At 33.8% G+C, this 22,785-nt stretch overlaps 1 protein-coding gene across 1 annotated transcript; it reads right to left on the bottom strand.

The window, feature by feature from the left end:
• Window positions 1-2,295: 2,295 nt before the first annotated feature.
• On the bottom strand, window positions 2,296-19,032 carry LOC109101788 (protein shisa-like-2A). The gene is made up of 3 exons (XM_042713634.1): window positions 18,734-19,032; window positions 12,883-13,019; window positions 2,296-3,395 (listed from the first exon to the last, which is right to left on the bottom strand). The coding sequence occupies exons 1-3, from the start codon at window positions 18,913-18,915 to the stop codon at window positions 3,211-3,213; spliced, it is 504 nt and encodes a 167-aa protein (XP_042569568.1). The 5' UTR covers window positions 18,916-19,032; the 3' UTR covers window positions 2,296-3,210.
• Window positions 19,033-22,785: the final 3,753 nt, after the last annotated feature.

The raw sequence follows: 22,785 nt of genomic DNA, 5'->3' as shown, positions 1-22,785 counted from the left end.
ACTAAATGAGCAGTGTATGAGGCAAGAAACCTTCACTAACATTATAAGTGGACAGCATGAGAACAAATAAAATGCTTCAAGTGTGCAATATGAGTCTGTTGAGTGTCCTATAACTACTAGTTTAACCACTTTGAGCATGTACTGTATGTGGAGAAGGCGTTAAAAGAGTGACTCGAGATAACATTACATTCAAACAAGACATTTAATGGTTTGAGCGAGGATTTCTCAGGATGCGTTAACTGGTGTTGAACTCGGATATGCTGTTGAATGAGCAGTCTTTGATTAAATAAACAACAGAAGAACAGTTAATGCAGTTTTTCAAGCTCAGAGATGAAAAATCTTCTTGAACTTGTATGGCATCTTGATGTCCTGTGGTAAAGTCGAGTTGTTGTTGAATCAGATGCACATTTGTTAATTAGCCGTGCTGAGAGGCAAATCATTTTTCAGTTTGGCGCTGACAAGGCAGATATTAGCAAAAACACAATACGCATCGTGAAACATTACAGACATCAGCAGCTCAAAACAAACAAAGCCATTCAGGACAAACGTCAATGAAAAATCAATGAGTCATACAGCTCTTTGGAAAGGCAGCAATCTTCAACGGTACATTAAGTTTTTCAGCACAGCAAGTTGTAATCAAATCAATAAGTCAAAGTTGCAACCCTGAAGAACTGAAGTAAATAATAGATAACTAAACGGCTTACAAAGTACACTTCAGTGCAGCTTTAGTCTTCAGCAGGACACAACAGACGATTCATAAGAACAGAAAGCCAACAATTTTCCAAACATTTCCGTGCCACACACTCAAAAAAGCAACAAGCGGTCACTATATGGTACACTCAGAAAAAAAAAAAAGGAACAAAATCTCTCACTGGGGCAGTACCTTTTTGAAAGGTACAAATATGTACCATGAAGGAACTGATACACTTTATGCAATATTATGTACCTTTAATGTACTTATATGCACCCTTTAGGGGGTTAAAATCCTGGGATAATGAGTCCTTTGGGTCATTTTTTGGGGTTATTTTTTCAGTGTTTGGGTAGTTTTTGTGTTACCAAGTTCCTGGGTCAGACGTAACCCAGCAGCTGAGTTATTTATCACGGGGTTTTATGCGTCCTCTTCAGGAGAGAGCAGTTCTAAGTGCCATAGAACTGATGCATTTCTTCCGTAAAATACAGCTTTGTGTACATTTTATTTGATCTAAAATCATTACAGTGCTTTCACGTGATGGAAAGGCCTGCCTTGCTTAAAATAAATGATCTTATTCATAAAGATACAGAATATAAATAATTTTTTCCTTGGAGTGGTTGATTACAGGTGAATTACTTATAAAGGTTTCATTTTTTACTTCTAACAAGTTTAAATAGGCAATATGGCCCACATATTAAAAATTATTTCAAATGTGCTATACTGTAAATATGATATATATAAAGAAAAACAAAGGTTAAAAGTTATCATGCAAACCAGTGGTTGTGTGAAAAATTTTACACAAGTTTAGAGGATTTAAGTTAATATGTAAACATCAATTCATTTATGAAGTAAAAAATAAGTATAGCAAAACGAATCAATCTATAATGCTGGGTTAAATAAACAACCCAATTTGCTGGGTAAAATTAACCCAACATGTGTTCTATCCTATATTTACCCAGCCCTTGGGTTAAAAATAACCCAATTTGGGTTGGTTTTTTTAACCCAGTCTTTTTTATGTGTACCATTCTAAAGGGTACTGCCCCAGTAACAGCTTCTGTACCTTTTTTTATGAGAGCACTCAAAAAGGTAAAATTTTGCGCCTTACCTCTAAATGATAATATTAGAAATTTAAAAGTACATGTTGGTACCTAAAAATGTATATACTGGTAGCTTTTGAAAGAGTACGACCACAGCAACAGTTTGTAGAAAATAAATACTCAATAAAAAAAAAAAAAAAATTATTATTGAGACAATAGACATCTTAATGATTGATTTGCATTAATACAGAGTTAAAAATAAGGCTTACAATTATTAAAAAAAAAGAAGTCAATCACCGCTCTTTTTTGACAAAAGAGGTATTTAACCTTTAGAAAATGTAGTTTGTCAACTTATTCTAACTTTGTCTGCATTTTCTGTACCCTGTTCTGAAAATACAGTTTTAAAGTGACAAATTCTGACAATTAAACAAAAACATATGAATTTAATATATATATATATATATATATATATATATATATAGATAGAGAGAGAGAGATAGAGAGAGAGAGAGAGAGAGAGAGAGAGAGAGAGAGAGTTGAAACCAGATATTTGCATACACTTCAGAAAAAAAAAAAAAAACACAACTTTTATTTCTTTACTGTCATACATTAAAATCAGAGTAAACTTTTTCTGTTTTAGATCAATAAATATTAACATAGTTTTGCATTTGTTAAATGTCAGAATCGAGCAAGGGAGATATATATATAAACAACAAATAAAAATGTGAACATCACATAGTAGGAAGTAGTTAGTTTGGACCAAGTTCTTGTTTGTAGTTATTGATTTAAAAAAAAAAAGATGTATATACTTATACTTTCATGCCATGTTCATTTTAGGTCAGATACTATTTTATAAGATATTTCATATTTCTCTCTCTACACAAAGTAAGATTTTTATATTGGCTTTAAAATAAGTAATGGGGCTTGTTTGTGAAAAGTGCCTTTTAAGAAAAAAAAACCCAACGTGATTTAATGGTATGACCACAACTGGCAACAAAAGCAGAAGAGCAAATTAAAAACACTTCAACTTTTGATTCTTGCAGTATGGCAATCACTTAATGGATCAAACAGAGCTCAAAGCTGTTTTCAAGTCATCGACAACATATGTGTAATCGCTTTGTAAACCTTGTTTGAGAGAAAGAAGTACGGCTGGGATTCGGGAACAACAAACTCTTTGATTGAGTTCAGTTCTGTCTTTGGTTCAGCCTACAGAGTCTCAAAGAGCTGAAGTCCTGATGAATATAAACTCTTTAATGTTTCTTGCATCAAAAACGCAAACAAAGAGGATTTGTAATGTTATGGCAATTCCCAATTAATTTCAGTCTCCAAAAACAGAGTTTGTTGAGGCCAAAACGGGGCAGATTTCAAATCCACACTCTTTCTATGGTTCAAAATGTTACATCAGTCACATGATGGTTGGATAAAGCCGATGAAAAGACTCCTGGGTAATGTTGTTCATGTCATATTTGCAGCTCCAGGGCTTTATGAAGGTCCTTCAACGTTGATGGTGGTGACCGTAGCCATGAAGCAGCGCTGGAACAGGCGGTCCGGGTCAGGAGGCTGGTTGTCACAGTCTAGTTTTCCCCTTAGGAAATGTTTGCGGAAACCCTGCGGTCCCGACGGGGCGCTCAGTGGACTCGGACCCTCCTGAGGACTGGGCCCAGTTCCTGAGAAACACACAACAGAAAACATTAGACATTTTTATGAAGAGTTTTCTGCTGCTTATCTTTGCAAAACTCACTGGTAAATACGAGTCTACAAGGATGCATTGAAAATACTGAAGGATGTATAAAAATACACACACTATAAAAATAGCACGCATGGATGTGTCAAACAAATCTGTTAATTCCTTGTGAAAAGGGATTTTCGATTTAAGACCAGTTTTATTATTGTACACCATTTCATTATTTATTTATTTTTAGAATTTGCTTTTATTTATTTGTTTATTTTTAATTTTATGTTTTAATAATTAAGCTTTGTGCTTTGTCATTTTTTTTGTTTCAGTAATTTTGGTACTTTATTTTTTCAGTTGGTTGTCAAGTTAAAATTTTACATTTTTGTTTCAGTTTTTTATATTCCATTTTAGTATTTATGTAATATTTTTAATTATTTTAATTTTGATTTAAGTTGTAATAATTGCATTGTGGTTTTGTCCTTTTGAATAGTATTATATTTAATATTTAATATTTTGAATTGCATTTTAATTTTAGTTTAAGTTTTAATAATTAAAGCTTGTCTTTTTTATTTTATTTTATTTTATTTTTTTATATATATATTTCTATTTAGCTATTTAACTTAATTTTAGTACTTCACCTTAATTTCAGTTAGTTGCCAAGACAAAATTTCGGAATTTTTGGTTCAGATTTTTATAGACTTATATATTATTTATATAATTAGCTTTTATTTTTAAATTTTAAATATTTTATTTTAATTCTAATTTATTAATATATTTTTATTTTAGTTTTAGTCATTTTAGTACTGCAACTAATTTTCAGTTAGTTACCAAGGCACCATTTTTGTTTTAGTTTTTTAATATTTATATAATAATTTAATATCAAATAATGATTAAAAATTTTAATAAGCAAAAAAATCTCAATAAAAAAAAACAACTCAAAAAAACCAAAAATAAAACAAAAAAAAAAAAAAGAATTTAAAAAAAAAAAAGACTTTCATTTTCAAAGACGTCACAGCTTATAAAGATAAAACACACACACTGAGACATAAAAGCCTTCAATACTGCATGGAGAAATCTCACACTGAGAACATTTATGAACTATAGCAACACCTTATAAAGACTCAGCGTGATATTTTCCCAGTGTGAGTTCCGGGAACAGTTTTTTATGTTAAATATGTATCTTGGCATTATGATGCATTATCAAGAGCTTGTTGCACAGCTCTCATGGGACATTTCAGAATTTATAATACAAGACGTACAAGGTGAAATTGCCTTTTAATATTTATATGCTCAAATATTGCCATGCATGCTAGCAGGACCTTATTTGCAAGGCTTTATCATTTGTAATAAAAACAAGAACATGACTAAATAAAATGAGTTATCTGTGCTATTAGATGAGTTATTGAGATATTGAGATACTGAATGAACTATCTAAGCATGTTTGATCAATGGCACCCTGAGCTACAGAACAATGATTTATTATGAAATCTTCAAGACAAAGTGACTCCTCAAGCTCTCACGGATCAGTACATCGATTCAAATCCATATCTGTTGAGTGCTGAGAAAGGACAAATGAGATGTTTTTTGTCATTTCATGCAAGAGAACAGCTCAATAAATGTCCTCAAAAGTACTCTTGAAATATTAACAGAAATATAAAAATGGGTAAAAACAGCACAGACTTGCATAAAAAAAAATGCACTATTCATTTTATTTTGGCAGTATGCAACAGAGCATACACATTTTAAATGTGATGAATGAACGTAAACTGCGATAAATAATATAATGTTAATTTATTATAATATAAAACTCCAGTTTGTCATCTCCTGGACTCATTGGCTGAACTTGGAATAGCATACACTATTAATATTTTTGTAATATATATATATATATATATATATATATATATATATATATATATATATATGTGTGTGTGTGTGTGTGTGTGTGTGTGTGTGTGTGTGTGTGTGTGTATGTATGTGTGTGTATATATATATATATGTATATATATATATATATATGATGTACTAAATTAACTAAAACTAAAATAAAAATGAATAAAATTATATACAATATAATATATAAAGAATAGTATGCCATTCATTATAATCCAACTGCCAAAGCTTTGACACTGGGATGCAAATCAGAATTAAATATGCAAAATAATGATGTCATGTGACAGCTGCTTGCACCGCTTTCTTCCTTGGGTGAATCCCTTCTACTTGTATTGTTCTAATTTGAAAGTCGCTTTGCATAAAAGCACCTGCTAAACAGAAGAGATGCAAATGCCGTGCTGTTTTTGCAGTCGAGTAAATCTCTCTGAGGAGAAACAGGCTGTCAAGTATTCTGCTCGTCTCTGTAGTGTTACGTAAAGACTCCTGTTCGAGCACAATTGATCGCTTTGCAGTGCAGACTCTCATAAATGACTGGGAGGAACGTCTTTGATGTTCACTGTATCTTTAACCTTTATGTTTTTTTTAGTTTAACAGGTAATCTTGTACAATACATACTTCACTGCCTCGAATCCTTAAGGGGTTAGCTTTAGAAAGACTGATGCTACGAATGCACACTGTTAAGCAATGAAAGGTCGCTTTGATTTAAGAGACTGCATAAAAAGTGAAAACGATGAGGGAATAAGAATAAAAAGTATAGTTTTAGTAATATTATTTATATCTTAAATTTACCAGATTAGTCCCTCAATACAAATTAAAGGTAAAACTCCTCAAAATACTGGATAATTAAAAAAAAAAAAATTGTAGTACAAAAATAAAACAATGCCAATATTACAAAATAAAATATGAAAAAGTGTATAAATCACTTGTTTTTCTAAAGCAATATATTCCTGCGGTGACACCAAACTTTGAGGACTTTGCCGCTCTCTCTTTCTCTGTCTCTCTCTCTCTCTCTCTAGATAGATAGATATGCATATGTATACATATACTGTACATACACATGTGTATGTATGTATGTATGTATGTATGTATGTATGTGTATATATATATATATATATATATATATATATATATATATATATATATATATATAAAATTTATATCGTTTATGGATTTTTTTCTGAAACTTTTTTTAAACATTAGTACTTGCTTTAGAACAGACAAAATAATAAAATGTACATTCTATATACTGTATATAGAATAAATAACATTCTTCCAGTAACATTAATAGAATGTTTGTTCAAAGTTGTTTGTTCTTTAATATTGTTTGCAAAATGCTAGCACAAATTTATATATTTATTTATACGTTGTTGAAATTTAAATTGTAAAATTATAAAATTGAACATTCCATTAATGTTTTCTCTAAAGTTCGCATAATTAAGAAAAATGTTTTTAAACCACTTAAAAAGTTCAGAGAACATTCAGAAACAACATTTTCATTACTTAATGGGAACATTAGCAAAACGTTCTCAGAACATATTTTTGATAGTTATATCAGGAAAAGACCAAATGCAAATGCGCTCAAGTAAAAAAAAGAAACCAACTGTATTAATGCATCTGCTTATTCAGGCCACATACACCACACAAGTTTGACTCCATCCAAAATGCAACTACATCAGCAATCGCTGGAGAGATTTCAGCCACCTCCTTTTGAAATTGCAGCAGCACTAGATTGGGGATAAATATCACACAAAAAACAAGTATTCTAACAAATACTTAAAATTCAAAACCCAGAAACATAATACAAGAGGTGATTTTGTCTTCAAGTAACACTCTCTGAAAAAAAGGCACAGTTGGTACCTTTTCAAAACGTACAGTTTTTTATTTAATGCATATTAGTACCTTAAAAAGTACATATTAGTGTCTAAATGGTACATTTTAGTAAATGGTGCATTTTAGTACCTTTTGAAAAGGTATCGCTCCAGTGGCAGCTTTTAACTTTAGATACAGAAGATAAAAGGAGTAAATTACTGATGAAATAAATTTAACTCTGTAAAATAAACTTTAATTAAATGTGGTGTGTAGATGAGGTGAATGGTCATTCTCTAAATGGAAACTAACGAAAAACCCATCTATTAACCATGACACCGTATTTCACAGGAGTTGCATTATCTGCTTAAATCAGAAACTCAAGTTATTGTGGAAGACAAAAAAGGTCAGAGGAGGCAGAGAGATGAAAATATGAAAGAAAAGAAAAACACCCATGGCAATACCTTTACACATTGATTTCTAGATCCCCTCTTTTCATCCTGAAAACAAAAAAAGCGTCATGGGGTCTCTGTAAAATAACAAAAAGGGTCTTTTTGCAGGGTTTGAGAAGAAGAAAACACGAGACGCTAAAGGCCACGGGAAGAGGTGACACTGCAGATGACATGACATTAATTATTTGTGTCACAGACAGAACGGTGTGGGAAAGACCAGGATAAACGGAGGCAGTGAGACCGTCCTCGTCCTCTCATTCTCTAGCTGAATGAAGGATTGTTTTGCGGTGTATGTTTTAAAAGTTCATTTGTAATGGGTTGAGGTGTAGGTTTAGGATTAGGATTTCCAACAGTGTATGTGGTTTCTTATTGGTTTAAGTCAAAATAAAGCCCATAAAGTCACCATAAAGTCTCTGCAATGCAAGTTTGTGGGACTTTTTATTGTCCATTGGGCAAAAACTGCCATTAAGTCACCATAACATTTCTGCATTTGTTTGAGATGTAGGGTGAAAAACACCCCCACAGCATGATGCTGCCAACACCATGCTTCACTGTTGGGACTGTATTGGACAGGTGATGAGCAGTGCCTGGTTTTCTCCACACATACCGCTTAGAGTTAAGGCCAAAAAGTTATATCTTGGTCTTGCCCAAACGAGAACCATCTCAAGGATGATCAGAAGAAATGGACAGCACCTGAGTTAAATATATGAGTGTCACAGCAAAAGGTCTGAATACTTAGGACCATGTGATATTTCAGTTTTTCTTTTTTAAGTTTTCTGCAAAAATGTCAACAGTTCTGTGTTTTTCTGTCAATATGGGGTGCTTTGTGTACATTAATGAGGAAAAAAATGAACTTGATGATTTTAGCAAATGGCTGCAATATAACAAACAGTGAAAAATTTAAGGGGGTCTGAATACTTTCCGTACCCACTGTGTGTGTGTATATATATATATATGTATGTATATATATATATATATATATATATATATATATATATATTTATATAAATAATTATTTCTTAAAATAGTGCATACATCATGGTTATATCTGTTGTACTGACATGAATTTTAATTTGTATTACTTGAAACACAATTCTATGTACTTCTTGCATGTTTTTCATGAGTTTGGATTACAGACGAAAATGTGCAGAAAAATATTGGGATAATTGTAAAATGAGTTGGTTTGTAAAGAGTTAATTAAGCAAACACAAAACAAGCACACACATCACTGACAAATTGCTTAAAGTGGGTGCTCAGACAAAAATAACTTGAAGCAGAAAAATGAGAGGAAGTCAGCACACCATGACACCAAAAGTGTAGACATTTACACAGAGTCATTTTGAGCACACCAGCTCTTCATCAGATCACCTAATTAAGTTGACATTTAAGATCAAATAAGAGCCATTTATATTGTCATAATGATAAAGAGTAATAAAGAGATGGCAAAACAAAAGGATTTTTCTCTTGTGCTGAATCACAATGAGATCAATACATTTGACTTGTTTATCTGTTTAAGTGAGAGTGTTTACATTGATTGCTAACACAAAATTCATTAATCAACAATTTTTTACAAAGAGTGAAAAACAAAATTTGACAAGTCTGAATACTTTCCGTACCCACTGTGTATACATATATATATATTCATTTGTTCACCCGTACCCACTATATATATATATATATATATATATGTATACATATATATATATTCATTTGTTCATTTGAGATTAATCTGTTTGGCACTTATACACAGACAAGGCATAAGCCAAGTCCCAGACTAAAACGCATGTCTGGGCTGTTTTGACTGAAAGAAACTTGCACTGACTGACCTTAAAATATGTCAGTGCCATTGATTTGTCTCAAAATGCACATCAGTAGTGTTTTTATCTAAGGCACATTTATAAAAGCTACATAAATGTCCTAATTGAACTATGGCCTAATCCTGGTTTAACCTAAGCCTTGTCTTTGAAACCAGGCCATTCAGTATGAAGCATTTTATGAACATCTTATGTTTGATTACTGATAAATTACAGGCCATTTATGCTAATGTGCTTCATCATGCTACAGTCTGTTTTCAGCTTGTTGTCATGTTGTACAGTATTGGGCTCTCTAAATCTCTCACTCTTATAATTTGTGTAGTTATCATGAGTAGACACTTAATTTTGACAGAGTAGAGAAACATGTTCTCAAGTACGTGTTAATGAGCTAGCATAAGTAATTATGACCATTTGAATCTTAAGTGAACATTACTCCTTAACACAAAGAACTGAATGTCATCTGATTGTCTCATTAAATCTCCATCTCCGAATCTTTTAATTTTTTCTTTCAAATCTTGACCTTTTGCCAGTCAAGCATTATAAATAGCAATTAAAAATCAAACCACATTCAATCCATATCACCCCAATCTAAACACCGCATCTCCTCAGTAAAGCCGGTTCAGTGATTAGTAATAAATCTGCATCACCTGCTTTCAGATGGAGTGGCATTTAATATACAGAGCTGTAGATCACTGACAAGCTATGCAATATCGCGTTCATTATCGCAGGCGATTTGATCTGCGATAATGAACAAGATATATTTACTACTAATCACGGAATTGGCTTTACTGATGAGATGTGCATGACAATCGCATGTGATTAATTGCACAGCCCTAGTTATAATGCATATTTTTTATATAGACTTGCATTAAGTGCATGGATTCTGAACCCTGTGTAACTAAGTGTGCGTACAAGATGGGTCACATTTAACCTCAAAATCAAAAGAAAGAAATCTGTGTTATGAACATGAAGCCTGGTTTTTGGACCATTAAGATTTCTTTGCATTGTGACATAACCAGAGGTCCTTTAAAGCACTTAAGCATCAAGTGGGGAAGTTTTATAAAACTTAATTATCCAGAAATAAATTTGTCATCTATTTAATGATCTGTTATAAACTAAATAATTGGGGGGAAATCTGCTTAACTTTTGTGCTGTGCTGAAAATCGTTTACTTGGTCACGGTCAAAAATGGTGGGCAGTGTGAATGTCTTGTGATGTATTATCACCAAATCTTACATTTACATTTAGTCTTTTAGCAGATGCTTTTATTCAAAGCGACTTACAAACGAGGACAATCGAAGCAATCAAAACCAACAAAAGAGCAATAATATGTAAGTGCTGTGACAAGTCTTGGTTAATCGTACGCTGTACACATAGCAATGTATATTTTTAATTATAAATAAAAATAACAATTAGAACAGAAAAATAATAGAGAATGCTAGTGTTAGAGCAGGGGTGCCCAAACTCGGTCCTGGAGGGCCGATGTCCTGCAGAGTTTAGCTCCAACCTGCCTCAACACACCTGCCTGGAGGATTCTAGTATGCCTGTTAAGAGCTTGATTAGCTGTTTCAGGTGTGTCTAACTGGGGATGGATCTAAACTCTGCAGGACACCGGCCCTCCAGGAATGATTTTGGCCATCCGTGTGTTAGAGGGTCATTCTTTATAATAAATAAAAAGAAAACAATTAGATAGAGTAGGCTAGTGTTAGAGGGTCAAGTGTGGATGGATAAGGACTCAGCTACTCAAACTGAATTTGGCAGGTCATTCCACCTCGAGGGAACAGTTAAATCCAGTAAAAAAAAAAAAAAAAAAAAAAAAAAAAAGTAACGGTAATGGGGTGCAGAGCCAGTGGTTGTTTTGTGGGCAAACATCAATGCCTTGAATTTTTTGCAAGCAGCTATTGGTAGCCAGTACAAATAGATGAACAGAGGTGTGGCATGCTCTTTTCGGCTCTTTAAAGACTAATCTTGCAGAAGCATTCTGGACTAGTTGTAGAGGTTTGATAGAACTTGCCTGGACAAAAGAAAAGCTTGAACAAGGAGTTGTGTAGCATATTCCGATAGAAAGGGCCTGATTTTCCCACTGTTGTGCCAAACAAATCTGCAGGACTGGCCAGTTTTAGCAATGTGGTCTGTGAAATTCAGCCGATCATAAATCACAACTCCAAGGTTCCTGGCTGTCTTTGAAAGAGTTATGGTTGATGCGCCTAGCTGGATGGTGAAATTGTGATGAAGTGATGGTTTTGCTGAAACCACAAGCAGTTCTGTCTTGGCAATGTTGAGTTGAAGGTGATGGTCATTCATCCAGCAAGAAATGTATGGTTATACATACTGGGATGCAAGCAGCTATGGTCGGATCATCAGGATGGAAAGAGAGGTAGAGTTAAGTGTCATCAGCATAGCAGTGATATGAAAAGCCACTTTTCTGAATGACAGAACCTAGTGATGCCATGTACACAGAGAAGAGAAGTGGTCCAAGAACTGAGCCCTGAGGCACCACAGTAGCTAGATGTTGTGACTTGGACACCTTACCCCTCCAAGTTGCCTTGAAGGACCTATCTGAGAGGTAAGACTCAAACCACTGGAGTGTTCCTGAGATGCCCTTGGCTAATAGGGTTGACAGGAGATTCTGGTGGTTCAAGTGTTTTTGCAATGAATGGAAGAAGGGATACCATTCTGTAGTTCTCTAAAAGTGCTGGGTTAAGAGTGTGTTTCTTATGTAGTGAGGTTATCTGAGCCTGTTTAAATTATGAGGGAAAGACATCGTTGTGAAGGGATGTGTTAATGAATCAATCTTTTTATCAACATCTTTTGGTTAGCACAGGTTTTGTATTTTATTTTGGAAATGACTGATTGTGGACCTCATTGATCTGAGCTCATGCACCTCAGTTTCTGAGTGAAAATTGCCACAATACACAATTTATAAAAAAAAAAAACACAATCAGGAAGAAGTTGTTATAACTTGTGTGAGAAAAAGTCACTTTCTTTTTTCTCACACAATTTATACATTTTTTTTCTGCTTTAGTTTTTGGCAAACATATCTGTAAACTTGTGTCAATATTTTGGCATATTAATTAATTAACTTTAGTACAAATTACTTTGAGTTGAATGGAATATCAATTTTAGCAAATGTAAATTAGGTTGATGATAATGTGCACAAAATAATTTATATATATATATATATATATATATATATATATATATATATATATATATATATATATATATATATATATATATTGATACAGTGCATACTTTATTCAAGGGCAAAACACCTGTCATGAACAAACACTGTCAGTAATTTAATTGAGTGTAATACTGCTAGTAAAAGACTAAATGCAAATGTCATTTACCAAATAAAGCAAACTCTCATCAAACAGGCTCACATCAAAGGTTTTAAAAATATACTAAGTGTGATATTTAAGTCCTGAGCTCCTCTCCTGGAACTCAAGGACTTTCCTCTGAAGATGTGTTCTTATGTAGAAATTAATCTTTTGTTGAAGCTGTTTTCATACCTGGTGCTCGTAAAGGCAGCCCGTTGTCCAGCCCTCGTGGTTTAGTGGCGATGAACAGGTAGCAAAGCACACAAATAGTGATAATGAATGCTAACAGCACCACAGCAGCTATAGATAAACCAACCAGGGCTCCCAAACTAAAGAAAAGAGACAGAAAAAAGAGAGAGATTAAACAGTTTACATGTGGATCATGTTGATATCAAATGCCCAATGAAATGAATTGAAAAGAGCAGTTTTTTTTCCTATTCATGTCACCATGATGTGTTGATTAGTTCATTCTGTTCACCTGTGTTCTATTTATCTAGTGATTAGACCCTTGTTTGAGTGAGTATAATTACTCCATGTTCTGTTCCTTATGTTGTCTGATATTGTTGGTTACCCTGTGTGTGAGACCTTCTTCGCTCTGTGGTTTAAAAGGATTTGTTTCTATTATCTTCGTCGTGCCTTCATCATTATTATTATTGCATTTAGATTTCAAAATGGTGTTTGAATATATACTGTATATAATAATATATAATATGTACTGTATATACATATATATATATTATAAAATATTTTTTATTTTAAATATTCTAGAAGAAACAGATCTATCTGTATCTGTCTACGTATCTAACTTATATGTATATATAATGAGTCAGACATGTATGTTTTAGTTATGATGTTGGCCACTAATGCTGAACAGAAAAGATATCTAGTAAAAGCATATCTGTTTTTCCACACACATACACACACAAAACACATTTGCATATTTCTGACTTCAAAAAACCCATTATGTGATTGGAATAAAAGACATTCATTACTTCCAACTATTTGGTTAGATGTTTTTCCACTTTAAAAGAACTCACTTGAAACATTCTTCTCCTCCCCCACAAGATCATGGGGTTAAAAACGCAAACAATTTTTGCATCACTTCTGCATGCTTGAGAGCAAATTAATCTGAGCTTTGAAAACAGCAAATGAGCTCTTACATAAATCAATGAATGTTAATGGATGGTTCACATCAGGGGCGGTTCTTGTATCTCTTCCTAGAGAGACCATTAGATACAAAGATACAAATTACCTAAATAAACTTAACGGTGCTTGTGAAAACTCTATTACTCTATGAAGTAAATACACACAAATACCCAATAAAGCTATAGAAGTTAACATTTCTTAGTTAAGACAAGAGCAGTGAGTGATTCTCTATTTTTCTTTTGTTGTTTGATAAACATTTTTAACATAAGAAATGCACAGATTCATTATACTGACTTACATCCAATATTTTCTAAATGTGTGTACCCCATTTAGATCTTTTTCACGCTGTCATGCACTTGAATGGCTTAATTGGTTTTGATTGTTTCTATTGTCCTCATTTGTAAGTTGCTTTGGATAAAAGTGTCTGCTAAATAACAAAATTGAAATATAATGTAAAATGTAAATAACAAAACTAAACTGAAATTTCAAAACAAGCCCAAAATCAAATAAATAAGTAACACACACACACACACAAAAAAAATCTCTTCATATAAACAAAAATGAGGATTTGTCTGTGCTCTTTCCATTTAAAATTAAAGGCAACCACTGGATTTTAATCATGATCCAAAAAAAGATGCTGCATACATGCAACATGAGCAGTTTTTAATCTAAATTAGAGTGTAGAAATTCAAAAATTGAAGCAAAAACAGAATGATTTGACTTCAGTTTTATAAAACTATACATAAAAATATCTGCATGAAACAGAAACAGCACACGAGCTGAACGAGATGCAGATTCACTCTCTGCCAGCAGGTGGCGCTTAAAGCGTTTCCTTGGTTACCGCTGTATACAAAGCGCACTTATGAACTTTAATGTGCATTTTACAGAGGCAAGATGAAAAGAAAAAAATACCATTTAAACTTTTCTAAAGATAGTAAGTTCCCCTCAGACATACATTCATATAAACTCCTACCCTTAACTGAATCACGATTTGTTCAACATCTCAACCGATTTGAAACATCACATATTTGAATCGTTACATCCCTACTTAAAAACACTTTAATGTTTAAATTGACAAAACTTAAAACGTGTGAGAATGGTAAACTTTCTTGAGGAAGCAGCACTGGTCCTATCGTACAGATAGCTAATTATAGTTTCACTGGGGCTGAGATGACGGATGGGGGGGGGGCTGAAGCCCACTTAAAAAGGATCTAGATCCGCCCCTATTTCATATTATTTGGAATGTAAAATTTGCTGATCAGCAGAGCTCACCTGCGGAGAAATTGCAATTAAATAGCTGCAGTGGGTAATTTAGACTTAATTAATAAAGAGACAAACTAACAGTGAACTGCTCATTAAAGGTGAAAAGTGTCATTTCTGCACCAGCGAAATTTAGATCCATGGCGGTTTTAATTGGCCATGAGTGAGAGAAAAGATAAATCTCTGTGTTCAATGAGATTACAAAGCAGAATATTTTGGTGGGTCATTTAGACAACCATCAACATTGGTGGGTCATTTAGACAACCAATAAAAACACATAATAACACATCAAAAGTCAATAAAGTAATATCTTCAAAATCAAGCACCAGATCATCAAAGGTGTAGTGTGTAATTTCTGCACCAGCAAGCCTTAGATTTTCACATTTTCTGAACAATAGAAAACTTGCTGCCACAATGCTAAGGTGATTTGGGTGGTTGCAGTGAAGCGCTTTAAGATCCATTGAACCTTTCCATTTCGCAAAAGGTGGAAAATGGCTCTTTATTAAAATGTTCTCCTTTACACTAAGAAAAAATAATGGTAACTTAATTATTTCCAATGTCAAGTAAATGGATGGGGTTCGGATTGTATGGCCAATAGTTGGTATAGTGGCAAAAGCGCAAACACACGAGGAAAGTGCAAGGTTCTTTGGGGACCCAAAAATGGTTCTTCTAGGTCATCGCTGCGAAGACGTCCATTTCAGAATCAGAATCAGAATTAGCTTTATTCGCCAGGTGTGCGCAAACACACGAGGAATTTGTTGTGTTTTTTTTTTTTTTTTTTTTTACATAGACAAGTTTTGTGCACCTTATACATACATACATACATGCATACATACACATCTGACATGAGAACAGAAAAAATAGAAAAATAAAATAAAAATAAAATGAAATTAGTAATACTTAGCAATAAATAATGTGTATGAATCTGGAACAGTGGATTGATTTATGAACAAATTTGTGCATTTTTACTCTATATAGAACTGTATAAATAAAGAGATATGCATATATATTTACATAATATTTGACAAAGGCAATAATTAAAGATGCAGAATGATTTACGGAAAATAATTACAGAACACAGGTAATGATTCATATGTTAGCTGTTTAAGCTGGAGATGGCTTGGGGGAAAAAAGATTTCTAGTGCACTGAGATCTGTTGCCTCTGCCTGAGGGGAGAAGTGCAAACCTTTATTTCTATGGATCAGAGCTTAAGGTCCTCATCACACTCTCTTAAAACTCTATAAAACTTCAGTAGGGCAGCATGAGCAACCCCATATGTGAATCACCTTTACAGAGAGCCTACAGACTTCTCTGAAATGTCCTGCTGTTAAATGTCATGTCACGGTGGAACATGAAGAAAAGAGTCATCATTGAGTTCCCTGTGAAAGCGATGAAGATGACTTGATCCAACCAAATAAAAATAACAACCACAAAAAACAACATTAATCAGTCATAATTAACCAACAATGAGAGAAAAAAAATACATCTGTTCATTAATAATTAATATCACAAAACAGAATAATAATTTTAGCCTTGTATCACCAAGAATATCTCTTTTAATAGCAAAAAGCATGACAGAAGCCTCGCAGAAATGCATTCAGATCATTTTACACCCAAAAATAAAAATAGAAATTAGGCCTATGTTTTGCATAGCAATTGGAGAATGGGAAATTTTGCATTCAAGTCATGAAGATTTAGGGGGGATATGGTGAACTGTCATGAAACTAATTTCACAATACAAAAAAAAAAAAAAAAAAAAAAGAAATATGGACATAAAACAGGCTTCATTTTTGTATAATATCATCATCCTGCCATTTTCATTAGATTTTTGGGGTGAAATAGACATGTTCTCAACAGGTATTGTGAAATTCATGAATATTTATAATGAATGCAAATTGTTGCCCTTATCATCATCCCTCATCAGAATATTCAAGAACCACACATTTCTTAACCGAACATTTTTTAACTGAAAAAGTGACTGTTTACTATTGTCTTCCTATTATCAAAACACTGTTTAACACTGCTTCGTCAGAATTTGTATTGTATAAGGCACTTTATAAATAAAGGTGACTTGACTTGACTTGACTTGACTAGATTTCTGCCATTTGTGACATAAATTGCAGCTTTAATGTTACTGTAACAATTTACATATGAATGGATCTGCACTGTGTACACAAATTATGCAATTCTTGAATCTTAAACGTTTTATTCTAACTACTGACATCGATAAGTGCAACAATTTGCATGAATTATTTACTCATTTCAGTACAGTTTAATCGATCAGTCAGTGCTCTGGAGCATTTCTTCAAGTCTTGTGAGATCATTATGAAGTTACTGTGCAGAAAGTGATAATCAAATTAAGACCTGGAGTGTAATCGTACCACTTAACTGAAACTTTTTGCTGAGATTAATACCACATCACATAAGCACTGATCAACCTTGATGAAGAACTCTTGTTCTACCCTGTAACGCTTTCTCTGATCAATCAACAATTAAACCCATTCCGTGGCTTAATGAACAAGTCTTATTATATTATACAATTTCTCAACATCTCGGGTATATTTTATTCTTCTTTGCTGTTCATTTTCCTTTTGTGTACGTGCCTACATTTAAAATAATTTTAAAGAGGTTGTCTTGTGAAGATCTGTTGTGTTTTGCTTTGCACTGGAAAGACTGTATTTAATTAAGGTAAGAGCACATACTGTCTGAAAATTCCTGTTCTTAAAAAATATAAACATGCTTAAAACAAGATTAATTTACCTGAGAAGCAAAATACAGTGTCAGTTTCTCAGCTTCATGGGAAAACTTTCCTCTGTTTTACTGCCTTTTCTACACTCCCTTTTGCACTACAATTTTTCCATGTTTTTTTTTTTTTTTTTTTTTTCAAACAATGTTTGTCTTGAGAAGATCTGTTTTGTTTTGCATCGTAGCTCTGGGAAACACTGCATTTCATCTTTATCTTTCTTTTTCTTTGTTTTGCAGAATATTTATTATCCGTATAACAAGTGAATTCACACTGTCAAGAAATCACTATTATGCACTAGTACAATGGCTTCTGAAGCCATACAAAAGCTGTGTGTGATCAAGAGAACAAGTCTCATTATTCAGTCATTTTTCTCTGAAAATCATGCTGTGGATGATGAAGACATGCATGGATGAGATTTACAAGTTATATCATATGGTCTTGAAAGACTTGAAATAGCCTATAAAGCATGAGCATTTTTAATGTACTGTCATTTGTCTTTTTCTGAGCTTGACATTATAAATAACCACTGTGTTTTGTTGAATGGAAAATGTTTATCTTCCTATATGTTCAAGAAAATAATATTTAATGACCTGCAATGCATTATGAGCAAATTTAAATTTTGGAGATTGAAAATGAACACATTTTGCGCTTTAGTTTAGCTCTTTAGGTGAATTAGATGATAAAGTGTTTTTAAACTATTCTTATAAAATGTACGATGATGAGTTTCACGAAATATCAATTATTCTTCCAAAAAAAAAAAAAAAAAAAAAAAAAACTTTGTAGTATTAGCTACGTTTTCTTGACGGTGACTATAATATATGTCATATACAGTAGAATAATTATTTTAAATTAGGGATCCATGATAAAATACACACAATCTCGGTGTTTTACCTGAGCCACCACATATATCCATACTCATAAGGGAAAAAGCTGTTGGGATCGTCGCAGCAGTATTTGACGTCATTGAACCCGCAGCAGAAGATCGCGAGCGCATCGCTGTCGTGTTTGGGGCACGTGAAGCCGCTGACAAACACATTGTCCGCGTTGTAATATCCCGCACAATCCGCGCTCATGCTGCTTGCGACTCGAACCCTAAACCCGCCACCTGTTGAAGCCTGAAAACCCTTACAGCATCCTCTGGAGTTTCATTAGCCGGCTGAGCGTTACTCCAGTCAGTCTAACAGTGATGTGACTACCTCCAAAAAACACACAAAAACACACACACTCACACACATCTCTCTCTCTCTCTCACACACACACACACACACACACACACACACACACACACACACACACACACACACACACACACACACACACACACACACACACACACACAGATTCAGTCACTTTGTCGCTCTCTTGTATCCACTCTCACTTTCTCCCTTTTTTATCCTCTGTATACATATAGGGTTTATTTTATATTTGAGGTTTAGTTGTAATGACTAAAAGATACAGTACATAGACAGATAAGTTAGAGCTAGATAGATAGTATAGTTGTAATCTGAGTATTTTCCAGCAGACTGCAAGTATTGTGCAGAGTTTTATCTTAAAGTGCACAACGTCATTCACACAGACACTAAACACCATCATGGTAACACATGATACTGAAATAATGCAATAAACATTAAAAATCAACCCTATTGAACATAACTGGTGAAAAAAAAAAAAAAAAACTAATTAAAAACAGTTATTTCAACAACAAAATATATATATATATCAAATATGAAAAAACGCTTGGAATTCTGGGAATTTAATTTAACCCTAAATGTGCATTAAAGGGGTCATATGAAGCTGCTAAAAAGAACATTATTTTGTGTATTTGGTGTAATGAAATGTGTTTATGTGGTTTAAGGTTCAAAAAACACATTATTTTCCACATACTGTATATTATTGTTTCTCCACTATGCCCTGCCTTTCTTTAAGGTGTCATTTTTTACAAAGCTCATCAGCCTGAAAAAAGAGGTGTGCTCTGATTGGCCAGCTATCCAGCGTATTGTGATTGGCCGAATACCTCAAGCGTGTGATGGAAATGTTACCCCTGTTTTTACCGTGTTGAGCAGTGGGTCTCAATTCCACACTGCATCTGAAAACTCTAAAATGCTGCCTTCGGAGACAACAATCCAAGGTAGGAAGGCATCAACGCACGTCTGAACTCAATGTTAGCTTCAGTTCCTGTCTCCTGAGATGCCTTCATGTGGTCAATTTTTGAAGCCAGCATAGATGTATCCTTCACTGCCTTTGATATCCCACATCAAAGCTCTGTGCGTTCAATTCTGTAAATCAGTTAAGCCAAAAATGCTGCCTGCAAAAAGTCGTCCCTAAAGCAGTTTCATGAGGTGCCGTTCGCACAACAGTGAATCCATTCTTAAATAATTAAATTATTGAAGTTTGATGGTGGTCTAACTCTCATGCACAACAGTGCAATAAGTTTTCAATAGAGAAAAGCGTGTCATTTTCTTCCTGTCAGCAGTTTCAGTCCATTTTTCAATAATTGAAGTTTTGAACAAAAAGTTTTATGTACTTGCTCAAAATATGTACACAATTTATTGTTGTTTTTACCTAAAAATCTTTAATCTTCTTCAAATACTCACAGCCTCATGTTATGCAGTGCAAGTTGGACTGTAGGTGGTTTCTGAATCAAATTTGTGCTAAAATGTGATTTTTCCTCCTCATATTTTCTTGTGTTTGTAGATACCAGTTTGAATACTGATGCTGCAGTGTTTTTCACTAAAGACCAGTGCTTGGAGTGGAAAAAAATAAGTACCCACCCCCGTTTATTTATTTAATTGTTTATTTATAATAAATAAATAAGTACTTTTTAATAATTCACAGTGTATGTATAGTGCCACATGAATGTTTTCAATACAAATTAGCACAAGTCAAGGTGCAATACCAAACTAGACCACGGGGAGACGCCAAAGACGACTAAACCACCTGCCTTTACGGATCCATTCAGAATCACTAAATCTCTGACCACTCTCATTATAAAACACTCTTGCTTTTAAGCCAAATACACGCTAAAAAGAATAATTTTACTGACATCTGGACGTAAGTCACTATTCTTTCCGCAATCGCTGATGAAATCAGCCGTGTTTTCTCTGCATTAGCGCTGTTTTGAAATTACTGTTTGAATTTGGACTTTCCAGGAGTTTACCGGTTAAAAATTATGTGATCTCAAAAGCCTGCTTCTTTTCATTTTAAGATATTATTTTTGTTATAAATCAATAATAAATTATTATTCTACTACTCTGCGCGCCTCACCTGACATGCTCTCGCGACCCACACACTCCGCTTCCATTCATTCACGTGATTGGTCGAGATGAGTCCTTTCTAACCATATGTAGGATCATATAATCACCCAGACCCTGACGGTTATACTCTGAGTACCGGTAACATGTCAGTGCAGGTACTCTAAAGGCTAAAATATTGCCCACTTCAAGCACTGCTAAAGACCCAGCTATATGCATCCAGATACCTGAAGCTGATACAGCGTTGCCACAGTAACATGGCAGAGTCCAGAGCCTCAGGTCTACTTCCACACTTCCATCCAGAGGAAACTGAGCCCAGGTTCAACTCAATAATAATAATACCCTTTTATCACCTAGGCAAGTAAAGGTCTCTCAGACATGTAACATATTTATGTGTGTCAATAATGCATGCTGGCAGAGAAAATATTTTTACTCATGGACCTGTCTGAGCTCTAATGTTAAAGTTCTACTCCATCTAGAACTTTAGTAGAACTTTAGATTTAGATTTGGTCATATATGATTAGAAGAATGTGGAGTAAAAAAGAACAACATAATGAGGGTCAGCAAGGGCACGGTGAGGATGACAATGGATAAACCTAAGCAAAAAGCAAGGCAAAATAAGGAAATGTTTGGTAGAGAAAGGTCAGCAAAAAGGACAGAATATTAACATCATGTTAGAACAACAGGAAAGAGCCAGTGAGCGGAGTGATTGAAACTCTCCAGAGATGATGACGATGTGACCTTGTGTTCAACCTCTGCTTTTACTGATTCATGTCACTAAAAGCTTTTAACACACCTTATCAAAACAGAAAGTGTCTTTCTGAATGCCTTTTCAGCTGATCCGAAGGACTGTGCTGGATAGACTCAGCAGGAGAACGGGGAAAGCCCATTTCAGCTTTTTTCCTCCCATCAATCACATAATAAAAAACAAAAAAAATGACTCCTATAAAAGAACATTTTAGGAGCAAACAGTCAACTTTTGTTTTAACAGTCAACACAAAATAAAATGTAAACATATCTCCTGTCTTATAATTTTTATATGCAGATTAAATAAGGAAACTTTTGTCTCCTGAGGCCACAGGAGGGCGCAATGAGCAAAATGATGCTCTGCATTGAATGCCATTAAATAATGACTTTTCAAGCGTCTAAACTAACATTTATAAATTTAAAAATAATTTAGTAAATTGCTTAAACAATTATGAACAAAACCTATTTATGCATAGTTTAACACACTGCTTAATCACACTTAATCAAAAAAAAAAGAAGAAAAAAAAAGAAAAGCCTACTCATTCTGTGAATGGCTTGGTTTGGTTTTAACCTAACCAATATTAGATTTAAGAAAGGACACACTACTCTACACTGCTCAAAACATTTGAATAGTCAGTGGCAAATTCTTTAAATATGAAAACATACTTGCAGGCTGTGAGTCAGATGCGCCAGACTATCTTTGCAAAGTTGTAATTGCCCCACTTTATACAAACAGCCTTTGTGCAAAGCCGGCATTGTAGGCTACTCTCCCAGGAAATGGTCCTCCATAAAATGGGCTGCACACATCTGAATATTTGGGTTGAACTGTTCTGGAACAGTGTTTTAAATACAATTTAAATTGCCTTTTTGAATATTAACTTTCATGCAGTGTGTCATGTACAGTAGCTGTATGTGAACATAAACTCTCTATCTACTAAGTTATGA

This window comes from Cyprinus carpio, chromosome A23 (genome assembly GCF_018340385.1).
Source record: "Cyprinus carpio isolate SPL01 chromosome A23, ASM1834038v1, whole genome shotgun sequence".
In the NCBI taxonomy this organism is placed as follows: domain Eukaryota; kingdom Metazoa; phylum Chordata; class Actinopteri; order Cypriniformes; family Cyprinidae; genus Cyprinus; species Cyprinus carpio.
Note: the sequence above shows the minus strand (reverse complement) of the source record. Positions and strands in the feature narration are given on the sequence as shown.

Bases quoted from the DNA above. Each gene is read 5' to 3' on its own strand.
- LOC109101788 (XM_042713634.1), bottom strand. From the start codon at position 18,915: ATGAGCGCGGATTGTGCGGGATATTACAACGCGGACAATGTGTTTGTC. The intron at 13,020-18,733 runs GTAAAACACCGA...TCTTTTCTTTAG, and splicing joins GGATATATGTGGTGGCTCAG to TTTGGGAGCCCTGGTTGGTT. The intron at 3,396-12,882 runs GTATGAAAACAG...TGTGTTTCTCAG, and splicing joins GCTGCCTTTACGAGCACCAG to GAACTGGGCCCAGTCCTCAG.